Genomic DNA, 25,674 nt, shown 5'->3' with positions numbered 1-25,674 from the left:
ATTCTTCAGTCTTCCAGAGGTAGTGGAACGTCGAAGGTCCAGGATTCTTCTTCAGAGTGTCGTCCAGGGATATCTAGTTTGCAATGGCAAGGGTTCCCTAACTTATACTAGAAGGAAGGGAGGGACTAGCTCTATGACCCCACCTATGGGAGGGTCAGGGGAGTGGGTGGCTACACCCACTTCCCTTTGTCCAGTGTCACGCCAGAGCAGGGGCAGGTAGCCCCTGAACCGGTTTGAGCTGGCATATGCACAGAGGAGCCTACTGCTTCCCCAGTGCAGGACTTCAAAGCACTCTAGGAGTGCACCCACCCAGCCCCAATACACTAAATCCTGTCTGGGAGGTGACCACACCTCCCTGGGACAGGATGCTTAATGTTGGGCCTCCTCCACTGCGAGTTCCGGTCATCAGCAGGTCAGTGTCTGTGACTGGTGGCATCCATTTTGTGATGCCAGGGCTCTTCAGGATTCTACTGTGTTTCCATAGTGGGTACATGTCTATCCCTCTAGAAGGGTGGGATCATACTCCCACACCAGTTACTGGTGTGGGGGTATGATTCCAAAGCGTTTGACACCAAACACAACATGTTTTAATGCAGCCATCCCAGAGTTAGCATTTACCGTGAGGTTATAATGCACTTAAGAGTATATGGTTTGGCCGCATTCACAAACCGCCCCAGAGAATAGACTCTGAGAGCTGCAGAGGGGCCCTGCTCAGGCAGAGGCACCCCCTCACATGGAAACCAAGCACCCTGCCCTCAGGATTGATAGGGCCTGCCTTAGGGGTGACTGCCAGACTATAGCCAGAAACCAGTGTAAACATCAGAAAAAAAGTGGGGACAACAAAGGTGCAGATCCTACTCTCCTACATGTATCCTTTAAAAATACTTGCTTGCTAGTGGTCAATCCTATGTCTTGTCTCTCTTTTTGTGTTTGGTTTCTTCCCACAGGAGTAGGGACCAACTGAGGTACCGTTACGCTCATTTGGGGACTATTTTATGTCTTTTTTTCCTCCTCTCACTTCCCTCACTCCTTCTACCACGTCTCCCACCACCTCCCATGTGTTACATGCCCCCGTCCTGCAACATCTCCCACCTCCTCCCATGTGCTACATGCCCACCCCTGACCTGCAACATCTGCCACCTCCTCCCATGTGCTACATGCCCACCCCCCTCCTGCAACATCTCCCACCTCCTCCCATGGGCTACATGCCCACCCCTGTCCTGCAACGTCTTCCACCTCCTTGCATGTGCTACATGCCCACCCCTGTCCTGCAACATCTCCCACCTCCATGTGCTACCTGCCCACCGCTCTACTGCAACGTCTCCCACCTCCTCCCATGTGCTACCTGCTCACCCCTATCTTGCAATGTCTCCCATCTCCTTCCATGTGCAACCTACCCACCCCGTCCTGCAAAGTCTCCCACCTCCTCCCACGTGCTACATGCCCACCCCTGTCCTGTAATGTCTTCCACCTCCTCCCATGTGCTACAAGCCCACCCCTCTCCTCCCACATCTCCCACCTTGACCCATGTGCTACATGCCCACCCCTGTCCTGCCAGGGCTCCCACCTCCTCCCATGTGCTACATGCCCACCTCTCCTGCCACGTCTCCCACCTCCTCCCATGTGTTACATGCCCACCCCTGTCCTGCCAGGGCTCCCACCTCCTCCCATGTTCTACATGCCCACCCCTGTCCTGGCATGTTTCCTACCTTCTCCCATTTTCTACATGCCTACCCCTCTCCTGCCAGGTCTCCCACCTCCTCCCATGTGCTACATGCCCACCCCTGTTCTGACATGTCTCCCACCTCCTCCCATGTGCTACATGTCCACCCCTGTCTTGCCACGTCTCCCACCTCCTTCCATGTGCGGCATACCACCTCTGTCCTGCCATGTCTCCCACCTGCTTCCATGTGCTACATGCCCACACCTGTCCTGGCACGTCTCCCACCTTCTCCCATTTGCTACATGCCCACCCCTCTCCAGCCAGGTCTCCCACCTCCTCCCATGTGCTACATGCTCACCCCTGTCCTGCCACATCTCCCACCTTCTCCCATGTGCTACATGCCCACCTCCCACCAGCCAGGTCTCCCACCTCCTCCCATGTGCTACATGCCCACCCCTGTCATGCTATGTCGCCCATCTCCTCCCATGTGCTACATGCCCACCCCTGTCCTGCCAGGTCTCCTTCCTCCTCCCCATTGTCCTGGTCTCCCTGCAACGACTCCTATTTTTATCAATCATAGAAATAAAATGAAGGGTGCCGTAGTTCGCAGAGTACCACTACACAGAATGCGGAGTTGAAGAAAAACTCTGTGAACTCCACTGCTCTGCAATTCCGTCTCATGCCAATTAATAAAACAGAAACCTCACATACTTTTGATAATATAGTCATCTCACAAAAGTGAAAATTAAAATACAGCAAGCAGTGAGAGAGGTGATGATTGTGGGGTCCTCCCTAACCTAGGGAGAGAACCAAGCAGATGCCTTGAACACAAAGAGCACATCATGCTGAACGATTCGGTGGTGGTCCCATCCTCCTAGGACCACAACAAGCATGGTTATGGGCAAAAATACAATTCCAACCAAAGGCCCTGCAAAGCATTATGGGACGAGAATCTAGAGTGCAGCACCACCAGAACTTATGTCGTAGTAACAACTAAGACAATAGGTAAAATCGAGGTTTAGATCTAGTTTGTGTGATTGTCGATGATGCTGCACCAAATCACCAAGATATACTCATTTTTCTTTTCATTTGGATTTTAACAAAACATTAAGGAATTCAAATGAGGTTCCTCTTCCATCCTTTTGAGTTTCCCTCTATCTCCATACATTTTGTTTATCATAACAATATCAAAGAAGTTGTGCCCTATTGTTATCTCCCTTAGAGACAGTACAAATGTATGTTCATAACATCTCTTTGTAAACAATACATGTTAAACATGTATTTTTTTTATATATACTGTGCATTTACAAATGCTTGCTTAATTTTAATTGCCTCCTCCAAATAAAAAGCTGCTTCAAACATAGCCGGGGGGGAAAGCTGCTCTGTCCTCACTGTTGGGCAGGGGCAGAGTGCATTCCTCTGGGTTGTGAACACATGTTTCACCGGTTGGGACTGTGTATGCAGGTTTCGAGTGCTGTACGGTAGAAGGCCCCAGCCCACACATTTCACTCTCACTCCAGCACCCACACAGGTCCCGCCATCATCACCTTCAGCCATCACTGTGTCTTCGACCTGCTGGTCTGGGGCTGCAGTTTAAGCGCCAAGCTGTCTTCTCTTAATCTCTCTTATCTGACCTCTGTGTGTACCAACGTGTCTTCCTCCTTCTTTGTGCTTAGACTCCATCTATTCCTTCTCAAAGACTCCTCTCCGGGCAGAGCCCTCTCCCCATTACCTGCCCTCTACCAATGTAAGCTCAAGGAAGCCCCCTTGAGTTTGTCTTCTGAAGTCACAGTAGAACATGGACGACCAGTACTTAAGGGCTACCATTCTATAAGGATCCATGCTGTATCCCGACCTTTCATGAACACAAATGTCACTAGAGGTTGACTTTGCATGTTTTCATTTTGATATTTGGACAAGTAGTTGCATATTATAAGGTTTTGTAAATGTATGCGCAATGAAAGGCCGCCTTTTTTGTACTTCGATTTAATCATTTTAAAACTTTGTAACAATGCACACAAGTATACTCCGCACCATGCCACATAATTCCAATCAGCGTAATTTCACTCAACTCCACACCACACAATTCAACTCTACACATTTCCATTTCATACCACATAATTCAACAAGCCACATATTTCAACTCAACAACACAATTACACAACACACCGCATACATCCAATCCACACCACAGAATATCACATCATGCCACAGAATTCAACAGCACACCACATCATTTAATTCCACAACATACCACTCCACAACACAAAATGTCATTTCACATAATTACAGTCTGACATACAATCCCACGCCACATTATTGCAGTACACTCAATACAACATAATTTCCACATATTTCCACTGCACGTCATGCCACATAATTCTGCTATACAAATCCACTCCACACCACACACAATTCCACAACAAACACGTCCAATTCAACCCACATAATTCCACTCCATATACATCCACTTCACTCACATAGGTAAAAGACATTGTCATTTAGAATGCCAATACCTCTAACTCTCACAAATGCAAAACCAGTTTGCATTGCAAATGCTTGTTATGCTATGCAGTCAGCTTGAAATTGAAATGCATGTTTCGTCAGATTACCGATATATGAATCATTTTTGGAGCCAAATTCTTGTCCATTCCACCTTCAACTATTCAATCGGGATGGTGTTAGGTTATACTTTTGGAAGTCTGCTTTGTAAAATAAGTTCTCACAAGCTAGACATTTTTCATTCTAAACTCAAACACGTTAAATAGAAACCAAAATTTATTTCACAAAAGAAAACACTGCATTTTAAGAAGCATCGTCGGAAAAATGATTTATAATAAAACTTTACACTTTTAAATATTTACCGTTTCCATTTCTCAACATTAACAATGCATTTCAAGACACAAACACAATTATTCATTGTCTACCTACACAGATGCTCAGTGAAATTCACATTCAGGAGTGCTTTAAGTAGTCTGTGTACATCTTGCTACTTATTTGAAGTTCCAAAAATAAATTATATGTGTTTAAAAAACAGAAACACAAGTACTTCAGTACCATCATTTACAGTAACAAAATACAATTAAATATTCTGGGCCAATGGTCCATCATACCAAAAATGGGTACCTTAGTAAGAAAGAGGGATCATTTTGAAAAGCTCTAACACTACAACACATTTTACATTGGAGGAACGAAGATCTCAGTAAATTGTGCTAATGTATTTAGAACCTTTCGTTCTTATTGCGTTCTAAAAGCACAAGTCAATGTGCCAGCCATTGACACCTAAAGAAAGTGGCTTAGAACGAATACCCAACATGGTGGCCAGTCGCAGTCACTGACCACTGATGTTTACGTACAGTGATAGTTGGGGCAAAGTAACAACTGTGGCTATATCGGAGCAGTAAACTAGATTTAAAGGTCAGTGGGATACTAGTCAAAACATCAATTTCAGTTGCCCCTTGATGTGGAATACATTTTAGTGAATCAACGATTCATTCAAGTGTTTTTGACAGCACTAAGCATGTTGTTCCGCAGCTGCTTCACAGTGCTCGTTGTGTTATGGAGCATTCCTTGAGGTAACCTCTGTAATTCAATGTTTGGTGAAATATTCACAAAGCAATTTAATGCTTTGTAGGATACTGGGATAATTTCCATTACCAACCAACTCTAAATCAGGCACTAGCTTTCTATATTAGCCTTGTGGTGTACTGAGTTATCATCGCTGCTTCTACTTTTAAGATGTATGCAATGGAATCCTGGATGCAACTACCCATGACAGACTATACATGTGAATGTCCCAGATGGGACAAGAATGGTGGCAGCTTCTATCAATTCAAAAGAGACCATAGATTCTACCAGTGGGTTTGGCCTTTGGCTTAGAGGTGGGTCCCTCAAACCCTCCACTTCAAGCTTTCTACATAATTCACACAGTACAGATTTTGTGCATTTTGAGAGTCCATGATCCATCTTATGCAAGTGGGACGGCAGGAGCTACTCAAGTAAAGAGTATCACGCACTCCTAGTTACTCAAAGTTATCCAATAAAGTACTCAACTTGTAGCGTGCAGTAGCATTTCACTCTCTGATTCAAGAGTGCAAGACACCAATTATTCCGAAGCGTTCCCCGATGGGTTTCATCCCCTCTTTGCACTGCTTAAAGACTATAACCAGTAGGAATTCTGTAAAGTTCATAAATCTTGCTCACAATTCAAGAATCGAGTTTCAATAAAGAATTCCTACTGGTTGGAATCTTTAAGCAAGGCAGGTGCTACAACGTTGTGTCCAAGAAAGCACTTTGCCAGATGCGGAGTAGAGGGAGAGACGGGGTATCTCACTGAGATTACAGATTTAATGTGAACTGTTCTTTGGTGAACGCTATGATGGGATCCAATCAACTGCTGATTTTTTTGAGCAGGCCTTCTATATTCTGCACTTAACATTTTCAGCATAGCATTTGTGATATTGCTTTATCTGATCATATGCTGTGCAGTCTATGTCAGGTATTGAAGACGAGGTACACACATGGCATTTATGGGCATCAAACTTTGTAAAACCTCCCCAAATTAGTTGCTGCTTGTAGGCCATGGCAGGCTGGATGGAGCAAAACTGTCTACAACTTCAACAGCAGAAAAACAGAGTTTATTATTATTGGGAATCGGCCAAGCTTCTGGGGGCCCACATGATGGCTTGAGGCTCTCAGACCACTGCCAGCGGCCAAACAGGTGGTGAAAAGTTTGGGAATCTGCCTGGATAGTGAACTTAGGTTTGATCACCCTATCACTAGTGACATCCTGCTGTTTTGGCCTCCTAAGAAGTTTCAGAGAATTCTTTAGCTACTACCAACATCCATAGAGAAAAACATAGTAGAGATGTTGATCCCTTTCTGCCTGGATTATGGTAGGTCCTTTTTTTTTTCTTCTTTTCCTTTTTTGTGTCATCATATTTTATTGAAGCAAAAATACACATCATGGTGCAGTGTAGTACAAGAAGGAATAAACAGTATCATTAAATGCAAAGTGGAGTGGGCGGGTGGGGGAGGGAAGGGCACAGGAATATGGCACACATCACATTAGAGTTGGGAGGATAACAAATGTCGAGGAGCCAGCAGGCCATGGCCCCACGTAGGGTATGGTAGGTCCTTTATCTTGGTCTCTCCAAGGCTTCCTTAGAAAGACTTCAAACTATTCAACATGCCGCAGCATGTCTTTTAGGCATACTCCCTTGTTCGCGTCTTTGGAGGCTCAGCTAAGAGAACTGAATTTGTTTCCCTTTATGGAGTGCATTTAATACAAGGCTCTCTTTTTCACCTATGGAACTCTGACACAATGGAACTACACTGTTTTAGGAGTCTGGTCATCCCTTACCTCCCTGCAAGATGCCTATACTCGGCCAATCTGAAAATGGCGTAGGTTTCCCCGATATACCGTATTAGACAGGGAGGGCAATCTTTTATATATTTTTGGGAACTTCTAAAGACTTGGCTTTACTAACTGGCAAAGCCAGACTGATTGAGGGTGAGGTGTGTTTCTTCTGCAGCGCTGAGACACCCTATTTGGGTGACCATGTGCTCTATAAAACATTTAACTATAAACACAAATATAAAGAATTAGGTGGCAATTTAATGAGTTAGGATTGGATGTTGTTACTAGAGAAGGGTGGAGGTGGCTTTTAGAGAGGAGTGGATGGGACTCTGAATATTGGGAGGTGGTTAGGGAAATCATGAGGAAATTAATGATGTTTTTTGAAGTGTACCGCCCTGGAACTGAAAGGGTGAGTGGATGGGGTATTCCAGAAGGGCAAGTGGGCTCGGATTTTGAAGAAAATCTAAATAGGAAGAGACTAGATGAAGCTTGTTACCGAGGGTCCTGGAAACAGCTTTAAAGAAGAGGGACTGGATGAGGCTTTATAAGGGGGACATGATGGGCAGTTAGATGGGGTATTTTGAAGCAGGTCTGGATAGGGCATTTTAGACAGGTTTTCGAAGGGGTTTTCAAAGGGGGGTCGTGCTTGGGCTTTTTGATGGAGATTTGGAAATCTTCACTTTGTAGTACGTTTTGTGGTGCTACACAGGCGCTACAAAACATACTATAAAGTTCAAGTACCGCCTATGCTTATAGGTGCGAAGTTCTGCTCGACTGCGGAGTCTAAGCACATGTAAGCATGGATTTTAAAAGTAAATGTGGGGAGGACAGGGGGGAGTCGGTTGTAAAAGGGAAAGTCTTACTACTGAAAGGAATGGGATTAGGGAGGAGTAAGAAGGGGTTTGGGAGGGGTTTAGGGATGGATGTCACCCACTCACTCACACATAAGTAGGCCAATTGGTGATGGGAACATGTAATTTACGCTTTTGTAGTAAGTCTACACTCAGAATTTGTGAATACTGAACACAGTAAACATACTACAAAGTGTAAACTTACTTCCGAAGTGTGACCTACTCTTGTGAATCAAGCCCAGACTTTGAGTGAACCTTTGCTGCGGAGACTCCAAGGTGCCTTCATAAAGAGCTTTGCAAAGTAATATCTGAACAGAGCTTGCTTAGAGATTGGTATCGATGGGGCTTCTTGCTTGCCAATTTTGGTTATTCTCTTTGCAAAGAAAGACTATTTCTGAATTTGTTAATCATAGGGGTTCTAACAATATATATTGCTCATCGTCTTGTAACATAGATCGCCTCCTATATGCGTTACTTAGACCATGCTGTTCCTAGAACGCCCTCCATTTTTTCATCCCTCTTAAAGCACTGATTGCCACAGACTACAGTGATCGACAGCTCTAGAGCACTTGGTTGAAAATGAGCTGCTTTTAGTTTTTTACATTAATTGCAAGGAAGAAATTCTAGGTGTGGGAAAGGGCAGAGCTTGGCTGTGTTTTTGTTTTTCTCAGATGGTGCAATGGGACTCAAGGATTCTGCTTCCTCTGTCCTGAATCAAGATCTCTGAGGCAGAAGCAGGCTTATCTTTCGGGCTTCACTGACTTTTGTCCCTGGAAAACACTTTCTCCTCTCAATCCATTTTAATACATAACATGCTGATGCCCAGCGAGGAGGTTTGAGGTGCCGACCTCACGGTATGTGGTTCAAGATCCAGTAAGCATATGAAGGAGCTGACCGAATCCTGTACCTCTACCTTGACTGGCTATGTAATAAACAGTGAGAGGAGGGGCTGGAGGGATAATAAGTGGGACTAAAATGGTCTGTTAAAGCTGATGGCTGTTAGGTGTTCAGGGCTTCAAGCTCAGTGATCTGGCTAACACTCATTCCTTGGAGTTACTGCCATCGGAATTCTGGACATCAGACCAATTCTCTTCCTATTGTTGCAGCCCATGTCTGTTACTATATAAATATCTTTCACTAACGTGCTCAATAAAGCGTTTACACCAACACCACATGGAGACTGACAGTCGCTAAAGGAAGCTGGTTAACACTTTCATTTGTGCAACCTCTCAATGAGACTGAACAATGCCAACATTTTGCAACAATTGAAATGCATGGTTTGTTCTGATTTTAAGTTCAATTAGTATTTGATCATTGAACATGCAACATCATACTGAAATATTCATTTCATCAGCAGCTCGCTTAACTGTCCTCCACACATCTGAGGAACCTTAACTCGACATACCTTAAGATCAAATTGTTTGGTGGATCATAATCCCTATTTAACAAATCCAAACTTTGGAGCCACATTTCGCTGAATGGTCAAAAGGCTTGCACATTCAACATCCTGTTTTCAAGTAACATAATACTTTACAGCGGCACCCCTGCCACCAGTAATACTGCACGTTCCTATATAAAAAAGCATTCACAAGGTATCGACTGGGAGTGCAGGGTTACGGTACGTCCAACGAAACATCCTTTTCCGGAGGACACTGAGAACAACAAGGACAGTCAATAGTATCGAGAGAAGCGTGATTCCAATGATGAGCAAGGCTATGAGGGCGGTCTTAGCCTGTCTGGCATCCAGGCTGCTTCCAAAGAGCTCTACTCCTGCTTGGCTGCTGCCTGAAAAATAGAAAAATCTCATATAAATGCTTTATTTACTGAACACTGTTACAAGCAGTTCTAATTTCAGAAAATATTCATACCTTTTGTAACACCATATTCTTCATGTGGGCCTACAGGATCTATTGTGTTTGATAAAAGATAAAATAAAAACAAAGGTCTGGTATTAGATCATTCATTGATTAGCAGATGAAGGACTCAGTCGTGGCAAAGAAACAAGTAAGAATGCCAGAATATCATGTACTTAGCCCAAGAAAAAACATTTCTTAGCCATCACAAAAATGCTCTTGTTCTTTTATCATGCTAAATTGTGCTGTCTGCGTGTTTCCACGATTCACTGTATTTTTATTTATTATTTTCAATAATGCAAATTTCTTAAAGAACAAAATATGATTGAATAATGTAAAAAGTACAAAAAGGGACACAAAGTAACACTGAATACATCATGGTGTCGTTATTTTCCATTGGTTGAACTTTTAGCTCGAGCTATTTTTTTCTGGTTTTATTTTGCCGCAGAGGAATCCAGGAATGACGAGAGGACTAAAAACGCTTTGACCCACTAAATATTTGGGGAAAGAAACAACTGAGATAGTAGCAGAATTCTTGGAGTGAGTAAATATTCAGTAGCGGGGGGGATGGGCGAGGAGAGTGAGACAGAAAGAAGAGGGAAGGCTAAACTTGGGGACTGTCTTGCAACTGGCTTGATTTTATGATTACCAAAACAAAATAATAAGAAAATATACAGTTTATGTAATAAATACCCTTTAAATCCTCTATTAACCCCAGCAGATGGGGGCCACAGTACAGTCTTATTCTTCAATCAGTTCCTCAAACCGTAGAAGCACTCCCACAAAATGGAAATTAAACTAGGAATTTTACAGAAATACGAAAAACATAAAAGCTCAAGTAAGTAGACTCAGGGCCTAATTACGAGTTTGGAGTTATTCATCTGGGACCACCATTGCGGTGGCCCCAGGAAGACCACCAAGCCCTTGGTGCACCTGCTCACAAGATTACGAGTTTAATCCAGGGTGGGTGGGCGGTGCTGTGGCAGTGTCATGGCTGCGGGTATGTTAAGCTCATAGGAGAGCCTATACAACATACCACCATCGTAAGAGAGGCTGCTGCGCGTATGTGCACTGTGTGGCATGCAGTGCATGCACGAAAGTGCAATTATAGGGGGGCACAACATGTGTACCCCGCACATACCTCCTTGGACAAATAAACCAGGGTCCTGTTAGGGCCCCCTTGCCTGACTTTCCTTCATGGACTTCCCTGCCATGAAATGGGTGATAGAAATGCAAGTCGTAATATGCTTGGCTGTGCCAGCATTGGCACCGCCAGCATAGTCACGCCCCTTTCCACACCACCACTGGTGTGAGATCCTGGATCCCAACAGGGGCGGCAGTCTGGTGGCAATCCCACTGCCACCATCGTAATATGGCGGTCAGACCGCCAGGGTGGTGGTGGACGGGCCACCACCATGAGTACGGCGGTCACTAGGACTGCCGTACTCGTAATACCTCCTCTGTTCAGGTTAATGTTATTGCCCTACTCCTCAGTGCATTTCACTACATCCCTGGGCAGATTTCCAGTTTTGCTTTTCAGGTCAAGTGGCAGCCTGGCAATACAAAATAAATAAGCAGATGACTAATACCAAATTAAGGAGGGGCTCTAATTAGAGGAAACAATCCAATTAAATTAAATTTAAATCGGTGGAAAAGTTAAAGTGCCAACTACATAAGGAGCCAGATGTTGGCAGCTAGTCCACGTCCTCCACTGTTTCAGTCACGTTATTGAAGCCTATATGAGTGTACAATGGTGAAGCATGGGAGACTGGCTACCTTCAAGGATGGGCATTTCCAGATGACAATTTACAGACGCCCACCTTACTGGAGCACACGAACAGTCAAAATGTATGCAGCTAAGTTGAAATCTCTTCCCAAGTCAGCATGCATCACATCTGAATTTCTGCTAGGTACCATTAACATGAAATATGGCAAAGGGCTGATCCCTACCAGTTACTTTCCTATTCTTCTCTCTGACAGCAAGCATAATGGCGGATGACCCTTGTGCCCAACTAAAACATATTGTTCCACTGCAAGACTCACTGCAGTATTCGGAAGAAGTTTGAGTTTGGAAGATTGCTGGGGAACGAAGCTTGGCTGCAGAATGTGGCTTGAAGCAGGTACAGCACTTTAGTAATAAAATCCCTAACACACTTTTTTTTAAGCTTAAAATGATAAAATGAGTAAAAGAAATTCCTTTTTTTCTTAAGGTGAACTTTAAACAGTTTCTTCAACATTAGCTGAAGTTGCACTGCCAAGGGGACACTCACTAGTTCTTGAGTAACAGAATTGGGGTGGAGAAATTGAACTTCAAAAGCCTTTAGTTGTGTTTGTATTCAGTTGAGCCCACCATATTTTTTAACATGTGGCTTCTTGTCCAATCTCATGACTTGGCTTGGCTATACATGTTTAGCCTGACAACAGCATACTTTTCATGCTGGAGGAAGGGCTGACACTGCGACTGGTTGTTTTCATAGACATGTTTTTGTGTTTCAATTCATTTACTTTTTTAATTATTGGTAGATGTTAGATTAAACATAAATCAGTGGAAGGGGTGCCAGTGAGTTAAGATGGCGGATGAAACCAGGCACCTACCGAGACCTCAACAATACACCAAAATCCTGAAGTTGGGTGATTAATCAGACCCCTCCACCTCCACCTGCATCCCTGAGGTTACGGGGAGTGAGAGTGGCAGTGGACCAGTGATCCAAGCCTTCGTCTCATTCCCCTGTGGGGTGAGGCTGTTGATAAGCTTGGTTGGCAAAGGCCTTGGCTCCCCAGGAGGCGAACTGGGACAGCTGATGGTGCAGTCAGCACCTGGGGGCCAAATTGTCAGTTTTAAGAACTATTTATATCAACTCAGCTTTAAATCTCATGTTGTGTTATCTCATACTGCGATAGAGAAATGTCATGTTGCTTTAAGGTACAGCCATGGTTCTTTTGAGGGTTATTTCAAGAATTGTGCCAGGAATTGACTTTCCCACCATTTTCCATCACTTACAAATAGTATTTTAAGATGCCAACACAATGTCCATATATTTGTAAATCATTTAGCAAGATTTACTCTACTCACTGTTACAACATATCTTTTAAATACAGTTTTTTATTAAAAAAAACATGGTCAATGAATGCTTTTAAGCATACATTTGCTCCTTTTCTTTAAAAGAAAAAAATGACGTCAAAAGCCTATGTATTTCAGATCCCAATGGGTTCCCTAGTAATAGAAATATGTTTTTACAAAAGCTATTAGTACACACATTTAAACCACAGCCATTCAGCCATATGATTAACTCAGGCGAAAATATACAAGAGGGAATCCCATGATGGGTATATGTTTCTAAAATATGGTGTATTTTGGCAGAAATCTGAACAAGAAACCACCCTTAGATACAGGTTATCTGTCTTGACAAAACACCCATGCCAGAAGTATTAAAAAATGTAAATTCAGCTGGTTTGGTAAATTGTTATCTTGGAAACTACTATCATGTCTTTCTAATGTTGTCCCTAAATTGTCCATCAGTTTTCAAGGGTGCCCCTCTAGTGTGTCCTCACAAAATTCCACTAGGATGACCCGACCTACAAGTTACACCCTGACGACCCAAAACACCATGTCTGTACCAACTACTGGGAGTTGCTGTCTTGAAGAGCTCTGAAGAGGGCTAGACCCATCCTCCAGCAGGACAAAGAACCATGAATCCACACCTGATTTTCGTCTGATCGTGAATGTTGTTTCCATGCCAGCATGAATGTGGTCGGTTACATGACAATGCAGCAACCAGGTCCCAGGATTTCCCGCTATCAGCTCTATGGTCTGAAACGTCCCAGGAAAAAGATCATACACATCCGCCCTGTGCTCCTTGTCAGTCTGCGGAAAGAAATGACAAAACAGTAAGTTCATTACTATTTGATATTTTTAATTTAAGTATTATTTTGACAGTCATATGTCATTGGTTTAACTTTACACAGGCAACTGGACAGCGGTAACTACTTTATTTAAAACCAGATGACGGTGTCTACTTCTCTTTTGTCAATTTATTATATACATTTTCACATATTATATATTGTATATAATATAAATATATTTTTGTAAACATTCCATAATGTCAAGTATCATACCACTGCCGGTATTTTTAACATCACCTGGTGAACCACCCATGGATTGGGTAACATGCCAAACAGTTTTCCTTGTGTATGTAGAAGTTCTAGAAGGTGATTCTTCACACCTCATTGGAAATTATCTTTATTAAAACATTGTTTGGGTTGGTTGGGATTAAAAGAATTCAAGAATCTACCTTTGTTAGAAAGACCAGGTGACATGCATCTATGTTAGGAAAAAAAACAAATAAGGTGACTGAACATTCCAATTTTTAATACGGAAAGCAAGATAGTGTTGAATCTATTCAAGAATATGTGTCTGCACTAAGATCTCTAGCACAATGTGTGATTTTCATCATAACAACTGCCAGCAGGTTTTGCAAGATCAAATGTTAATGGGAATCAACTACAAAAAAGTATAGGAAAGAGTATGGGTAAATGCAAACCTGCCATGGAATGCTACTACAAAATTATCTGAAGGGGTAGAACACTCTGAACGTTTTATTCAAGAAATTAGGAGCTGACTCTACATTTCAAGTACATTCTATTTCCGATAAGAATTTTGTTGCCAAACCTAAAAAGTAAATTAACATATTGGAAGAGAAAAAGAAAGGTAATTTAGCTTGCTATACGTGTGGAACCAATCGCATTTAGACAATTAACAAAAATTGCCCAGCTTTAGATCAAATTTGCTCCTAATGTAAAAAGAGTTAGACCCTAGGGCCAATCTTTCAGTTTTTATAATTATTGTGAATTCTATGAAGATGGATAGTTTGAATCAGAGATCACATTATACATTGGAATCTGATGAATTTATAGGCAGTTTAAAAAAAGATTTGGCTTGGTTTTTAATGACAAATTGGGGGAATTCAAATGTAAGATAGTTCTGAAAGATAATGCTGTGCAGGTCAGACTTCAGATGAGAAATGCTCCTCTTATGTACAGAAGTAGGTTAAAAAATGTATTAACAGCTGTAGTAAGAAAATACATATTAAACCTATAGAATTGTCTCCATGAGTATTGTCTGTAGTAATATCCATCAAAGGGTCAGGGGAATTAGGACTGTGTGTAGATCTCCGAAGCCTCAATGAGTGGACTCACACCCTTTATCCAATTTGCATGAGATGGTAAGCGTTTTGGCTGGAGTGTCAAATTTTCAACATTAGACCTGGCAAGTGGAAAACATCAAGTAGTCTTGAATGAAGATTCCAGGAATCCAATGACATTTGTTACACCAGAAGGTATGTTTTGCTATCATCCTTTTAGCCTGTCAAGTGTGGCCTCCAATTTTCAAAAACGGATGAAATAACCTTTGGATGGAATTGGGGGATCAGTGGCGTTCCAGGATGATAACCTAGATTTTGGCAAATACATGCTTGAACATGACCAAAACGTATCCTTCAGGAAAAAGGTCTCACACTTAAGTTTTATAAGTAAAATGTTTGTAGAAAATAGGTTGAATACAGAATCCATACCATTATTAATACTGGTATAAAGCCAAAAGTCTACCAAGTTGAAGGTGTGATGAAAGCACGCACGTCTACGTCGAAGGAAAAATAAGTGGCTTTCCTTGGGTTAACTCAATTTCATTCTAAATTTATAGAAGACTATGCAACTAAGGTGAAACAATTGAGATTTCTTCTAAAAAAATAAAAATGGGCCATTTTCCTTTCTTCTCTGACAAGAAGCTTATGGGATAGTTGCTATGGATTACTATTCCAAACGGCCCAAAGTAAGGATGATTGGAGAGGTTACATTATAAGTCATTGTGGAATTATTAGAAGCGTTATTCTGCAGGGAGGGATTGTCTGAATGTATTGTATCAGCAATTTACAAGTAATCACACTGAGCAATTCTTTACCAGTCAGGTATACAACATAGGAGACATTCCGTATTTCACTCTGAGGTAAATGGTCAAGTTGAGAGATTGAACAGAGTAACAAAATAATCTATTCAGTTAGCTATCAAGGGCGGAAGTGTTTGGAGGAAAGCATTGGAATCCACTTTGCTTACTTACAGGACTAAAACTAATCCTATTTCCTTGTTGACTCCATTTCGGTTGTTATGGGGATGTAAAGCAGGTTCCAAATTGGTATCATAGTAGTTAAAAAATAAGTGTGGTGGATTCTGAAATTGACTACCACGAAATCAGAAATACTGAGGATATGTACAACAAATGAAGACTTCAATGGACAATAAGGGAGGAAAAAACAGTAAGTGTTGTGCGAAAAAAAGGGACTGGGTTAGACTGATGAAACCTTCTGATTCTGGTAAATGTACTGCACAAGCCCTAATCCCATGCAGGTAACTGAGCTTTTCAAGAATGCAGTTATAGTAGAGCTTGGAGCTGTGTGGAATTTAAAAAGGGGGTCCTTGTGTGATGATTTAGAGGACAGCATGAGTTAAACAATGTAGCAGATTGTAGCAAAAAGTTGATTGCTGCAAAGATGATAGAAATGTGCTTATGGCTCTGTCTGGAAAAGATGCAGTACGTGGGCCATTTGAATTAGAAGGATCTAATAGGGCTAGGATTGCAGCAAACAAATGCTGCATGTTCAATAAGTAGTGGAACGAGCCCTAATGATGCAATGCAAGGAATATGAAAAAGTGTATGTTGTCGCAAGTTGCCTTCAGACTTGCAGGATTATGTAATGTAATGTATTGTAGAGTTGCATTTTCCATTCACATTTGGTATTATTCTTTTATGGTAATTTTAGTTTATTTTCCTTAAGATATTGTGGAAATAGATTGTAGAATATTCAATGTATTAATTTGTTAAGGGGAAAGATGAGCAGTATTATACTAGAAATGAACACACTGATGACCACTCCATCAACTTTGTGGCAATGTGGAGCTAATTTAGAAGAACAAGATGAGTATAACAGGAGCATCAAGCAGTTCCACTCCAACTGACTTCATCCAGTGTTCCTGCGTTCTACCTTCCAGCTAGTGACATTTACTAGTCATGGAATAACAAGGTTGGGAAAAACGCATGACACACAAGTAGTTACCATGAATAGGAATTCATGACATGCAATGGTTAACACTGCGAGGCTCAACCAATCCTCCTCTTCACATACTAAGACAATATGGTGTAAGGGCTCAGTTAGGAAAAGTGTGTTGGCCTGTAGTGACCTTGAGTTACAACTCACAAATGTATCTGCCTTTCTTTCACACAGTGAATCTACATTGGGATGTTACAAAGATACTTCCCTACTCACAAGCATTACAATCAGATACACATCTTTTTAACTGCTAAATACATTTAATTTGTACTAACCTTGAACAGGAAACTCTGAGCATGGAAGTGTACAGTGTGCATGTCAACTTCATTTCCAAGTCCCATCAAGTACCAGTTTGTCTTTTCTCCTTCTATCATTGTCAAGCCATGAAGGTTTCCATAGATCTTTCCATTTATTGCTGACGAGAAAAAACATTTGATGGTCAAGATAAATTTGTTTTTGAAGTACAGAACTGAATATTTTGTAAACATAACCGTTCTTCTACACATCTTTCCTGCTGCGACGATCTTGGACTTACCTTATTGAACACTTAGACAAGAGACACCCAATTACAGAATTGCAAACAAATGTGTTACAGAAACTATGATTTCTATTTACAAATGTCAGAAAACTACATAAATAAATCAAGAGCTTCTCATTTTAAAAGTACAAATCAATTATCCCAGAATATCAAAGTTTTTCCCTCCACAGTAGACCGAAACAGATCTGTACCTGATCCGCTTCTGTTTCCCCGTCCCTATCCGTCTCCGTGTTCCATGGCATCTGGTTACCTTTCCTAGCATTTCCTGCCACAAATCATCATCAGGGTTATTAGTATAGCTGGTTTAACGAAAAACTGAGACTACAGCTCCCAGAACACATTAGCATGCCAAATGAAGCCCAGCACTGAAGAATATGGTAGAGATCGTGAGCTGGCAATTCTAGGCAGCCCTTACCTGGCTCACTATTGTCTGCTGGAGCATGACCAGTGGTGGCTCCTCCACTAAGGTAGAGGAGCGTCGCCCCACTGCTCACGCAGCAGTGTAAAAAAATGTAATCATAATAACAGAAGTTTTTCTGTTATTATGATTTTTTTTTCAGCCAGGCTGGGCGGGGCTGGGCTCCTGTGACGTCCAGGAGGAGGAGTGGTTGCTGCACATGCCAAAGTGCTCATGACTGCTTGGACGGCCCTCTTGGGCTGCCCCAAGCAGTCATGAGCACTTTGCATGTTCCTCACCAGGCTGCATTACACAGCCTGGTGAGAAACATACAAACCCTCCCAGTTCACGTCTGAGCGCCGAGCTACGTCGCTCAGTTCAATCACAACACTGCATTGCAGTGTTGTGATTGGTCAGGGGAGGGATCCTGAGAGCTTCCTGGTTCCGGAGAGACGACACAACGGTGGAGAGGCGGCTGTGGACCTGGGGAGAATGTAAATACTTTTTAAAGATTTTGTAATGTTGTGAATGATGTCACAACCCCAGTTGAGATCACCAAACAAAGCACCATTCTAGAGTGCCTATGGTTAGTGTAGCGATTGTTAGAGATGCGAGGCTGGGAGAAAATAATTGTTTTTTTTCTCTTAACTCAATGGCCATTTAATGTTTTACATATGCTACAAGGGGTGCAAGGGGCTAATCCAATTCTAATCCTTAAAACATATGGGATAACCAAAGACGCTTTTCTTTAAGCAATGTTTTAAGGTTTTAACTATTAACTAGAATAAGGCGTTTCCCCTAAGAAGGGGCTGAGAACAAAAGTTGGCAATCAGAAATAAACTAGAGAAATGCCTTTTCAGAAAGTTCCTTGAGAGTGGGGTTTAGTTTACACATGTACATTTCACGTGTTCCACAGAGGCCTGGCCAGTGTGTACTAGACTCAGTTCAACTCTAAAGCATTGCCACCCTTTGTTATGTGTTTGATGTCATCTAATCACAAAACAGACTAAATTATCTGTGGGTCTAGCCAGTCACTAGGCACTCTAGGGCGTCCTTAACACAAGTAAAGTATATTAAACCTCACGCAGGGAAGCCCTATTTGAAGGACGGAATCCCATCACTCACCAGAGGTGACATGCTTCATCATCTGGGATCTCCTCCCAGCTGTAAATCCTAGTACAGACAAGGGCTACAACCCCCTCACTGTGAGGGAGGAGCTCAGGGATGTTTTCAATATTCAGGGATGTACTAAAATCCACCAGATGAAGAGCTGTAGTTCATTACTAGGTGATGGGTGCAGTGCTCAAAGAAAAAGCGTGAAAAAGTGTACTAAAACTAACTACCAGGAGAAGAAAAAAGTTTAATATATATCTCGTGGTGTCAGGGTTAAAAACAGTGCTGAAGCAGTTTAAAAAATAACTGCAACTATCAAGTTAGAGGGACGGTCTATATGTTTCTGCTATCATGAACTACGGAGTGTCTAGCATTCCTCAGGACCTAGAAGTATAAGTTACTGCATTTAGTGTGAAAAAACTAATAATAATAATAAACATCCAAGAACACAGGTGTAGCTGCTAAAAGGAGCAGATACAACCATACACACAAAACCGCTGTATTCTAGGTGTGTGTAGTTGTCAAGCCTGCGTGAGAAGAAATACAAATAGAAGTACAATTGGATACTTGTGTGAATATAGTAACTGAAAATGAGTTAGCATACTCATTACTTCAACTAATGATCACATTTTGTGTGCAAAAAAGGGTTATATTAATTTGAAACTTACCCAAAATATGTGGGTAAGAAACCTCAACTCACCTGGCAACTGCTCAGGACGTGAGGCACCGCTCTAGAGAAAAGTAAAGTTGACAGAGAAACAAACTCTGTATTAATTACGGGTTTGTCCGTAACATAACTGCAATAAAAACAGACTCGTCTGTACTAAATTTCATGGTGTGTATTGATGAAAAGGCTTGTATACACATGGAGCCAGACATTACCTTATTGGTCATAGAGATAGCGAATCTCCTGACAATGGACATGCTCATTTTAAACTGTTAGTGTATACCAATATTATCATTCACATAATTTGATTCGATGTTTAATTCAAAAGGGATACTGTAAATAAACATGCATTCTAGAAGTGTGTCTATTGTATAGAACAGCAAGAAGTCACGAAAATTCATCTTCGTGGTTATAAAGAAGTTTCGCTTACCGCTGGTAGGTGTTTCTAATCAGACTCCTAATACAGATAGAGGTTAAACTGTTTCGATGTCTGAACAGTAGTGGCAAAAAAACTTTCGATCTACGACATATTCATTTAGTGAAAATGATAAGTGGTGTAACGCAAGGAGCAGATGCATGTTCTCACAGGTAAATTATGTCTTACTATCGCTAGTGTAAGGAGCTGACCACACGCTCATGTAGATCACGGACAAATACTCAAGTCAGTATACTTGCAAGATCTAAAAATGCACGCCTACCGTGTAGATGCCGCAGAGACCTCTAATTAACAGGTATATATTCGTTAGACTATTTAAAAAGGAACTTTAGAATGGGACCACTGAATTTGTCATGTTCACGCTTCACATACTCAAGGCAAGGGGTGCATCACGTCGACAAACCGTCACGGAGAAGGTTGCTACCTCCGACTACAGCTCAGTGTAGCCCGAGGTACTTACGGAGAGGTGAGCTATTCATGTTTTCTTTCGATTCTTTATGTTTTCTCTCGACTCTTTTTGTTTAATTACTGCCAACTACTGTTTGCTCTATTTGGCGACGTGATACGCCCCTTGCCTGGACTATGTGAAGCGTGAACATGACAAATGCAGCAGTCCCGTTCTAAAGCTCCTTTTTAAATAGTCTAACGAATATATACCTGTTAATTAGAGGTCTCTGAGACATCTACACGGTAGGCGTGTGTTATGTCCTCCGGCCCCCGTCAGAAGGTGCACGGGGCCGCAAGCCGAGGACAGAGGTCGTAACTGGGGCCTACCGCTGGAATAACGAGGCGGAGACAAGGTGTGTGCCTTAACTGGTCCGCCGCCATAGCCTCAGTGGCGTACGTATGGGCGTAACCTACTTTTATTCTTTTTAACCCACGTGACACGACGCGTACGCATCAAGCGTATCGCGTCATGATCACGACATCACATTCCTCCCCAACAAACATGAAAAGAAACCAAAAATTGGCCTATAACATTTCTGACATTGGGCTCCCCGCCCTGTGCTCACTTTTGTCGCAAACGTTTCAAAAATCAAATTAAACAGATGGAACAGTCTTACGTGATGTAGTCCTTAAGACGACAGGAGGGCTCAGGATTATTCCGCAGGCGGTATTGCGACGCACCCCGGCCTTGTGAGTCTCCGGAATGTCCACCTTGCTCCTCGCCAGGGGTCACCGCCTCGCGAGACGGTCGCCCTGGACTCACGGGGGTGTCATGCCCCTCTCTCTGCGGGATTGACCGGGAAAAGTCAGTTTCTCCAGGGTCCTCCATGGCCGGCTCCACTTCTCCATCACCAACGTCGACATCTTCCACCCGATCTTCCACACGCCCTGTGTTCCCGGTGTCGCTCCTCTGGTCAGAGGCCGCTTCTCCTCGCTGCGGGTGATACCTTTTGAAATAGGATATATTTCGGGTTATTCTCTCTCTCTTACGGGTGGCCGTGACACAAGTTCCCTTGACGGACTCCACCGTCCACGGTTCTTTCTCAAAAGTCAACCGGAAATTGCTTCCTTGGGCTCGGTTCTTGAGCAGTACAGTGTCCCCTCAGCGGATGTTGGGCAAAGCGGCTCTTCGCCGGGTACTCACATGAGCGTGTGATATTCGCCGCCGGGCGTCGATGGCACTGTCTTCGGGATTGTCTGGTCGCCACTCCGGGTGGTGAGGGATCGTGTCGGTGATTATTCTACCCATTAATAAATGCGCGGTAGCCACCCCAGTAGTTGTGTGAGGTATTTGGCGATAACTCCGGAGAAAAGTAAAGATGGCCAACTCTACAGATTGAGCCTTGTCATTTGCAATATGTATTACTTTGTTGAGTGTTCGCATAAATCTTTCAGCTTCCCTATTCGCTTGCGGCCAGCGGGGAGTGATCCGGCGATGATGTATCCCCAGCGCTTGCAGATATGCGGCAAACTCTTGACTTTGAAACGGGGATCCATTGTCAGTTCTTATCTCTTTCACGAGTCCATGGGCAGCCATGATCTTTTCGAGCTTTGTTATAACTTCAGTCGCGCTGAGTGCCGACAATATTTCCACCTCAGGATACTTCGAGTGATCGTCAATGGCGACCAAGGTATGGCGCCCATCTGGAAGACTGCCAAAATCGACACTCAGTCGGGACCATGAGACCCTCGGCCGAGGTTCCATGATGACAGGGGCAGGTCGGGGTGCCTCCCCAGTGACCTGACACGATGGACACGCCCGAACGGTGTCCTCTACCAAGTCATCCATTAGTGGAAACCAGACTTTTGTGCGCAGCCTCGCTTTTGTTTTCACCATGCCCTGATGTCAGACATGGGCAAGGTCCACTACCCTCTGGGTTAGAGACGTAGGAATTACCAACCGGTGTCCTCGTAGCAAACACCCTGTGTCATCCTCGGTGAGCTCGTCCCGAACATGGTACAAACTGTCCATTATTTGTTGTGCTGTGATTGTTAAGCTTTTCCACTCCTCCTTCGCTCTGTGCCAGCTGCTGTCCCAAATGGCTCTCTTAGCACGCTGCAAACACTCATCCTGGCTGGTAGCTTCCTGTAGACTGGCCATGGAAATGGGTAGAGGACAGGAGCGGGCAGTAACACACCTGACATACTCTTCCGTATCAGCGGCCTCCTCCATTTCGTGGGCCGTAGCTTTCCGAGGATGGCGGGACAGGTGGTCAGCCGGATTATTGGATCCAGGTTGATACTCTATTTTGCAATTGTAGTTTTGGAGCTGCAGCATCCACTTTTCAATTCGTGGCGGTGGCTTAGTCGAAGTCCCTGAGAAACAATGCTACTAGCGGCTTGTGGTCTGTTGCCACTACAAACGGCTTTCCGTACACGTATAGATGAAAATGGTGGCACCCCCAATGAATCGCGATGGCTTCTTTTTCTATTTGCGAGTACCTTTGCTCTGTCGCGGTGAGTGATCTGCTGGCGAATGCTACGGGAGCCCACTCTTCTTGAGGGTTCCTTCTTTGTAGGAGGACGGCCCCCAGCCCGACCAGACCAGCATCAACGGCGACCAGGGTTAGCTTGGAGGGGTCAAAGAACGCCAGGGTCGTAGCTTCAGAGAGGGACTCCTTGATCCTTTCAAAGGCCTGGGCTTGTTCACTGCCCCACTTCCAGGTGGTGGACTCCTTGGTCAGTTCCCTCAGCGGTGCCGTCAGGTTGGCCAAATCTTCCACAATAATTGACCATCCCAAGGAAACTGCGAACTTCCGTGATGTTGGTGGGAGCGACCGCTTCTTTGATGTCCTTCACTTTCTCGGGGCCTGGGTTCACTCCTTCCGCGGAGAAGGTATAGCCAAAGAATTGCAGTTTGGTGCATAGGAACTCGCATTTCTCTCGGTGGAGAGTAAGGCCGGCCTCTCGTACCCGGCGGAGTACTTGGAGCAGTCGTTCATGGTGTTCTTGAATAGTTTTGGCATGGGTTATGATGTCATCGCTGACATTGATTACCCCCGGGATGCCTGCAATCAACTCCTGTATTACGTTTTGGAATACTTCTGCGGCACTGGACACTCCAAAACTTAGCCTGGTGTACCGCCTGAGTCCCACATGTGTGGAAAACGTTGTGATGTTTCGGGAAGCTTCGTCCAGTACTAGTTGGTGATATCCGGACCTGAGGTCCAATTTTGAAAACCAACAGGCTCCCGCCATTTCTCCAATGAGATCATCTATCGTGGGAGTGATGTGGCATTCCCGCTTGATCGCAACGTTGGGGAGTCGCATGTCAACGCAAATTCTCACCGCACCCGGCTGTTTGGGCTTCCGGGCAACTACGATGGGGGACACCCACGGAGTGGGACCGGATACCTTTTCAATTATCCCTGCTGCTTCTAGTTTCTTGAGTTCTTCTTCCACCAGCGGCCTCAGATGAAATGCTATTCGCCGGTGTCGTAGGGCAACCGGCTGGACCGTTGGGTCAATGTGTAGATGGATTTCTTTCCCTCGGAACTTCCCGATCCCCCGGAAGATCTCTTCGAACTCGTCTAGGATGTGTTGCAGGGATTCTTGGTGCACTCCGAAAGCAAATGTCACGACACCCAGGTCTTCAGCCGCTCGGCATCCCAGTAGCATCCCCTGGCCGTCTTCTGTGACGTAAATGTCGGTGGTGACGGACTGCGTGCCGTGGGAAATGACTGTCCGGAACCGTCCACGTATTTTCAACGGGGCTTCCTGGCCATACGCAAACACCGTTATCGCTGAGGGGTGTAGCGCCGGTTTCGGGTGCATCGTGCTGTGTAGGGCGGCGGCCATGATGTTAATGGTGGCCCCGGTGTCCACGACTGCGGTGACCTCCTGCGACCCTACTCGGATGTTGCACTGTGGTAGGCGTCTTGCTTTGCGGGTAGCAGTACCAATCATGTGGATTTTGTGCACCACTCTCTCTTCCTCCTCGTCATCATCCATGTCGCTGGGTACGGGATCCTCTTCTTTGATGGCGTTCGCCGCTTGGCGGGGCCTGCGGTACTTTTTCGACCGGCACACTTTTTCGAAATGATTGAATCTTCCGCATCCCGAGCATCGTTTGCCTTTCGCAGGACACTCTGCTGCTGCGTGCGGCGATCCTCCACAGTATCCACACGACTTTGGCTGTCCTGGGGGTGAAGTTCCCGTTCCTTTCTTGCCCCACCTCTGTGGGGGTCTGGCTGACACTGCATTTACAGGTTCAGTCTTCACCGGCGCTTGAAGAACGGCTTCCATATGCGCTGCTTGTGCTTTTGACAGTTCTTTGGTCCGACCCGTTGTCAGGATTTCCGCCAGCGGCTTCCCGGATTCTTCTAGTATGCGCTCTCGCAGTTTGGCCGATGCACAACCCTGGATGATCTGCCCTCTGATTTCTTCCGTCTCATCCCGGAATCCACACGTGGCTGCAAGATTTTTCAGGCGTGCATGATACGTGTCGAGCGACTCATCCGGAAGTTGGCGCGCTTGCTGGAAGATGAACCTCTCATAATCGCGGTTAGCCATTGGTTCGAAGTGTTCATTAAGGGCAGCTATCAGTGTGAGGTGCGTCTTGGGAGTGGCCTCCGGTAGCGTCTTGACAATGTTGTGAATGTCTTTTCCCCCCGAGGTGTATGATCATTGCCCTTTTTTGGTCCCTGTGGACTTTGGTGGCCTCAAAAAATATTCGCAGCCGATCTTCCCAGTACTTCCATTTGGCCGCAATTGACGACGGCGATCCTTCTACTATGAATGGTTCTATTGGCGGTATCGTGGCCATGGCTGTTACACAACGCAGTGTGTGGTCCTCCCTGGTCTATGCGTGTGTCCTGTGTGTCGTGCCTCTAGCCCTTGTGGGTATTCCTCTTGCACCTTGTGCGCTTCTGACTGATGGGCCACCCTCCTGATTGAAAGCTGTGAGACGATGGATCACTGTGTTCAGGTGTGGGCTTATTCTAGCTTCTCTGCCAGTCGGGGCCACAGACACTCATCCACAGGTACTCACCAGGTGTCCCAGGGGCTGTCTCCCCTTCACCAGTGCAATTGGCAGCACTTACAGGGCTTACTTGCGTTGGGGCCAGATGTTTAGCCTCCTTCTAGGCCTGGAACCTCGTGGTGGCAGAGCAGGACATTCACGCTCCACACGCGCTAGGCCTGCAGCGCTTCCGCAAGGATCCGTTCTCCGCGCTATGCTGGGGCACGAGCGCCGCGAGCCGAGGACAGAGCTCGCGGCCACCACACCAGCGTAACACGCGTCGGCGAGGG

General features: G+C 44.4%; 1 protein-coding gene across 1 annotated transcript in view; it reads right to left on the bottom strand.

The window, feature by feature from the left end:
- Window positions 1-6,565: 6,565 nt before the first annotated feature.
- Window positions 6,566-25,674, bottom strand: part of HEPHL1 (hephaestin like 1) — a 384,637-nt gene continuing 365,528 nt past the window's right edge. The window contains exons 17-20 of the mRNA XM_085621400.1: window positions 17,102-17,241; window positions 13,429-13,591; window positions 9,742-9,780; window positions 6,566-9,658 (exon numbers count right to left, since the gene is read on the bottom strand). Coding sequence (XP_085477526.1) covers window positions 9,459-9,658; window positions 9,742-9,780; window positions 13,429-13,591; window positions 17,102-17,241 — 542 coding nt within the window. The 3' untranslated portion in view covers window positions 6,566-9,458. The remainder of the gene's footprint in view (window positions 9,659-9,741; window positions 9,781-13,428; window positions 13,592-17,101; window positions 17,242-25,674) is intronic.

The sequence above is a fragment of the Triturus cristatus genome, chromosome 8, assembly GCF_964204655.1.
Source record: "Triturus cristatus chromosome 8, aTriCri1.1, whole genome shotgun sequence".
Classification (NCBI taxonomy): domain Eukaryota; kingdom Metazoa; phylum Chordata; class Amphibia; order Caudata; family Salamandridae; genus Triturus; species Triturus cristatus.
Note: the sequence above shows the minus strand (reverse complement) of the source record. Positions and strands in the feature narration are given on the sequence as shown.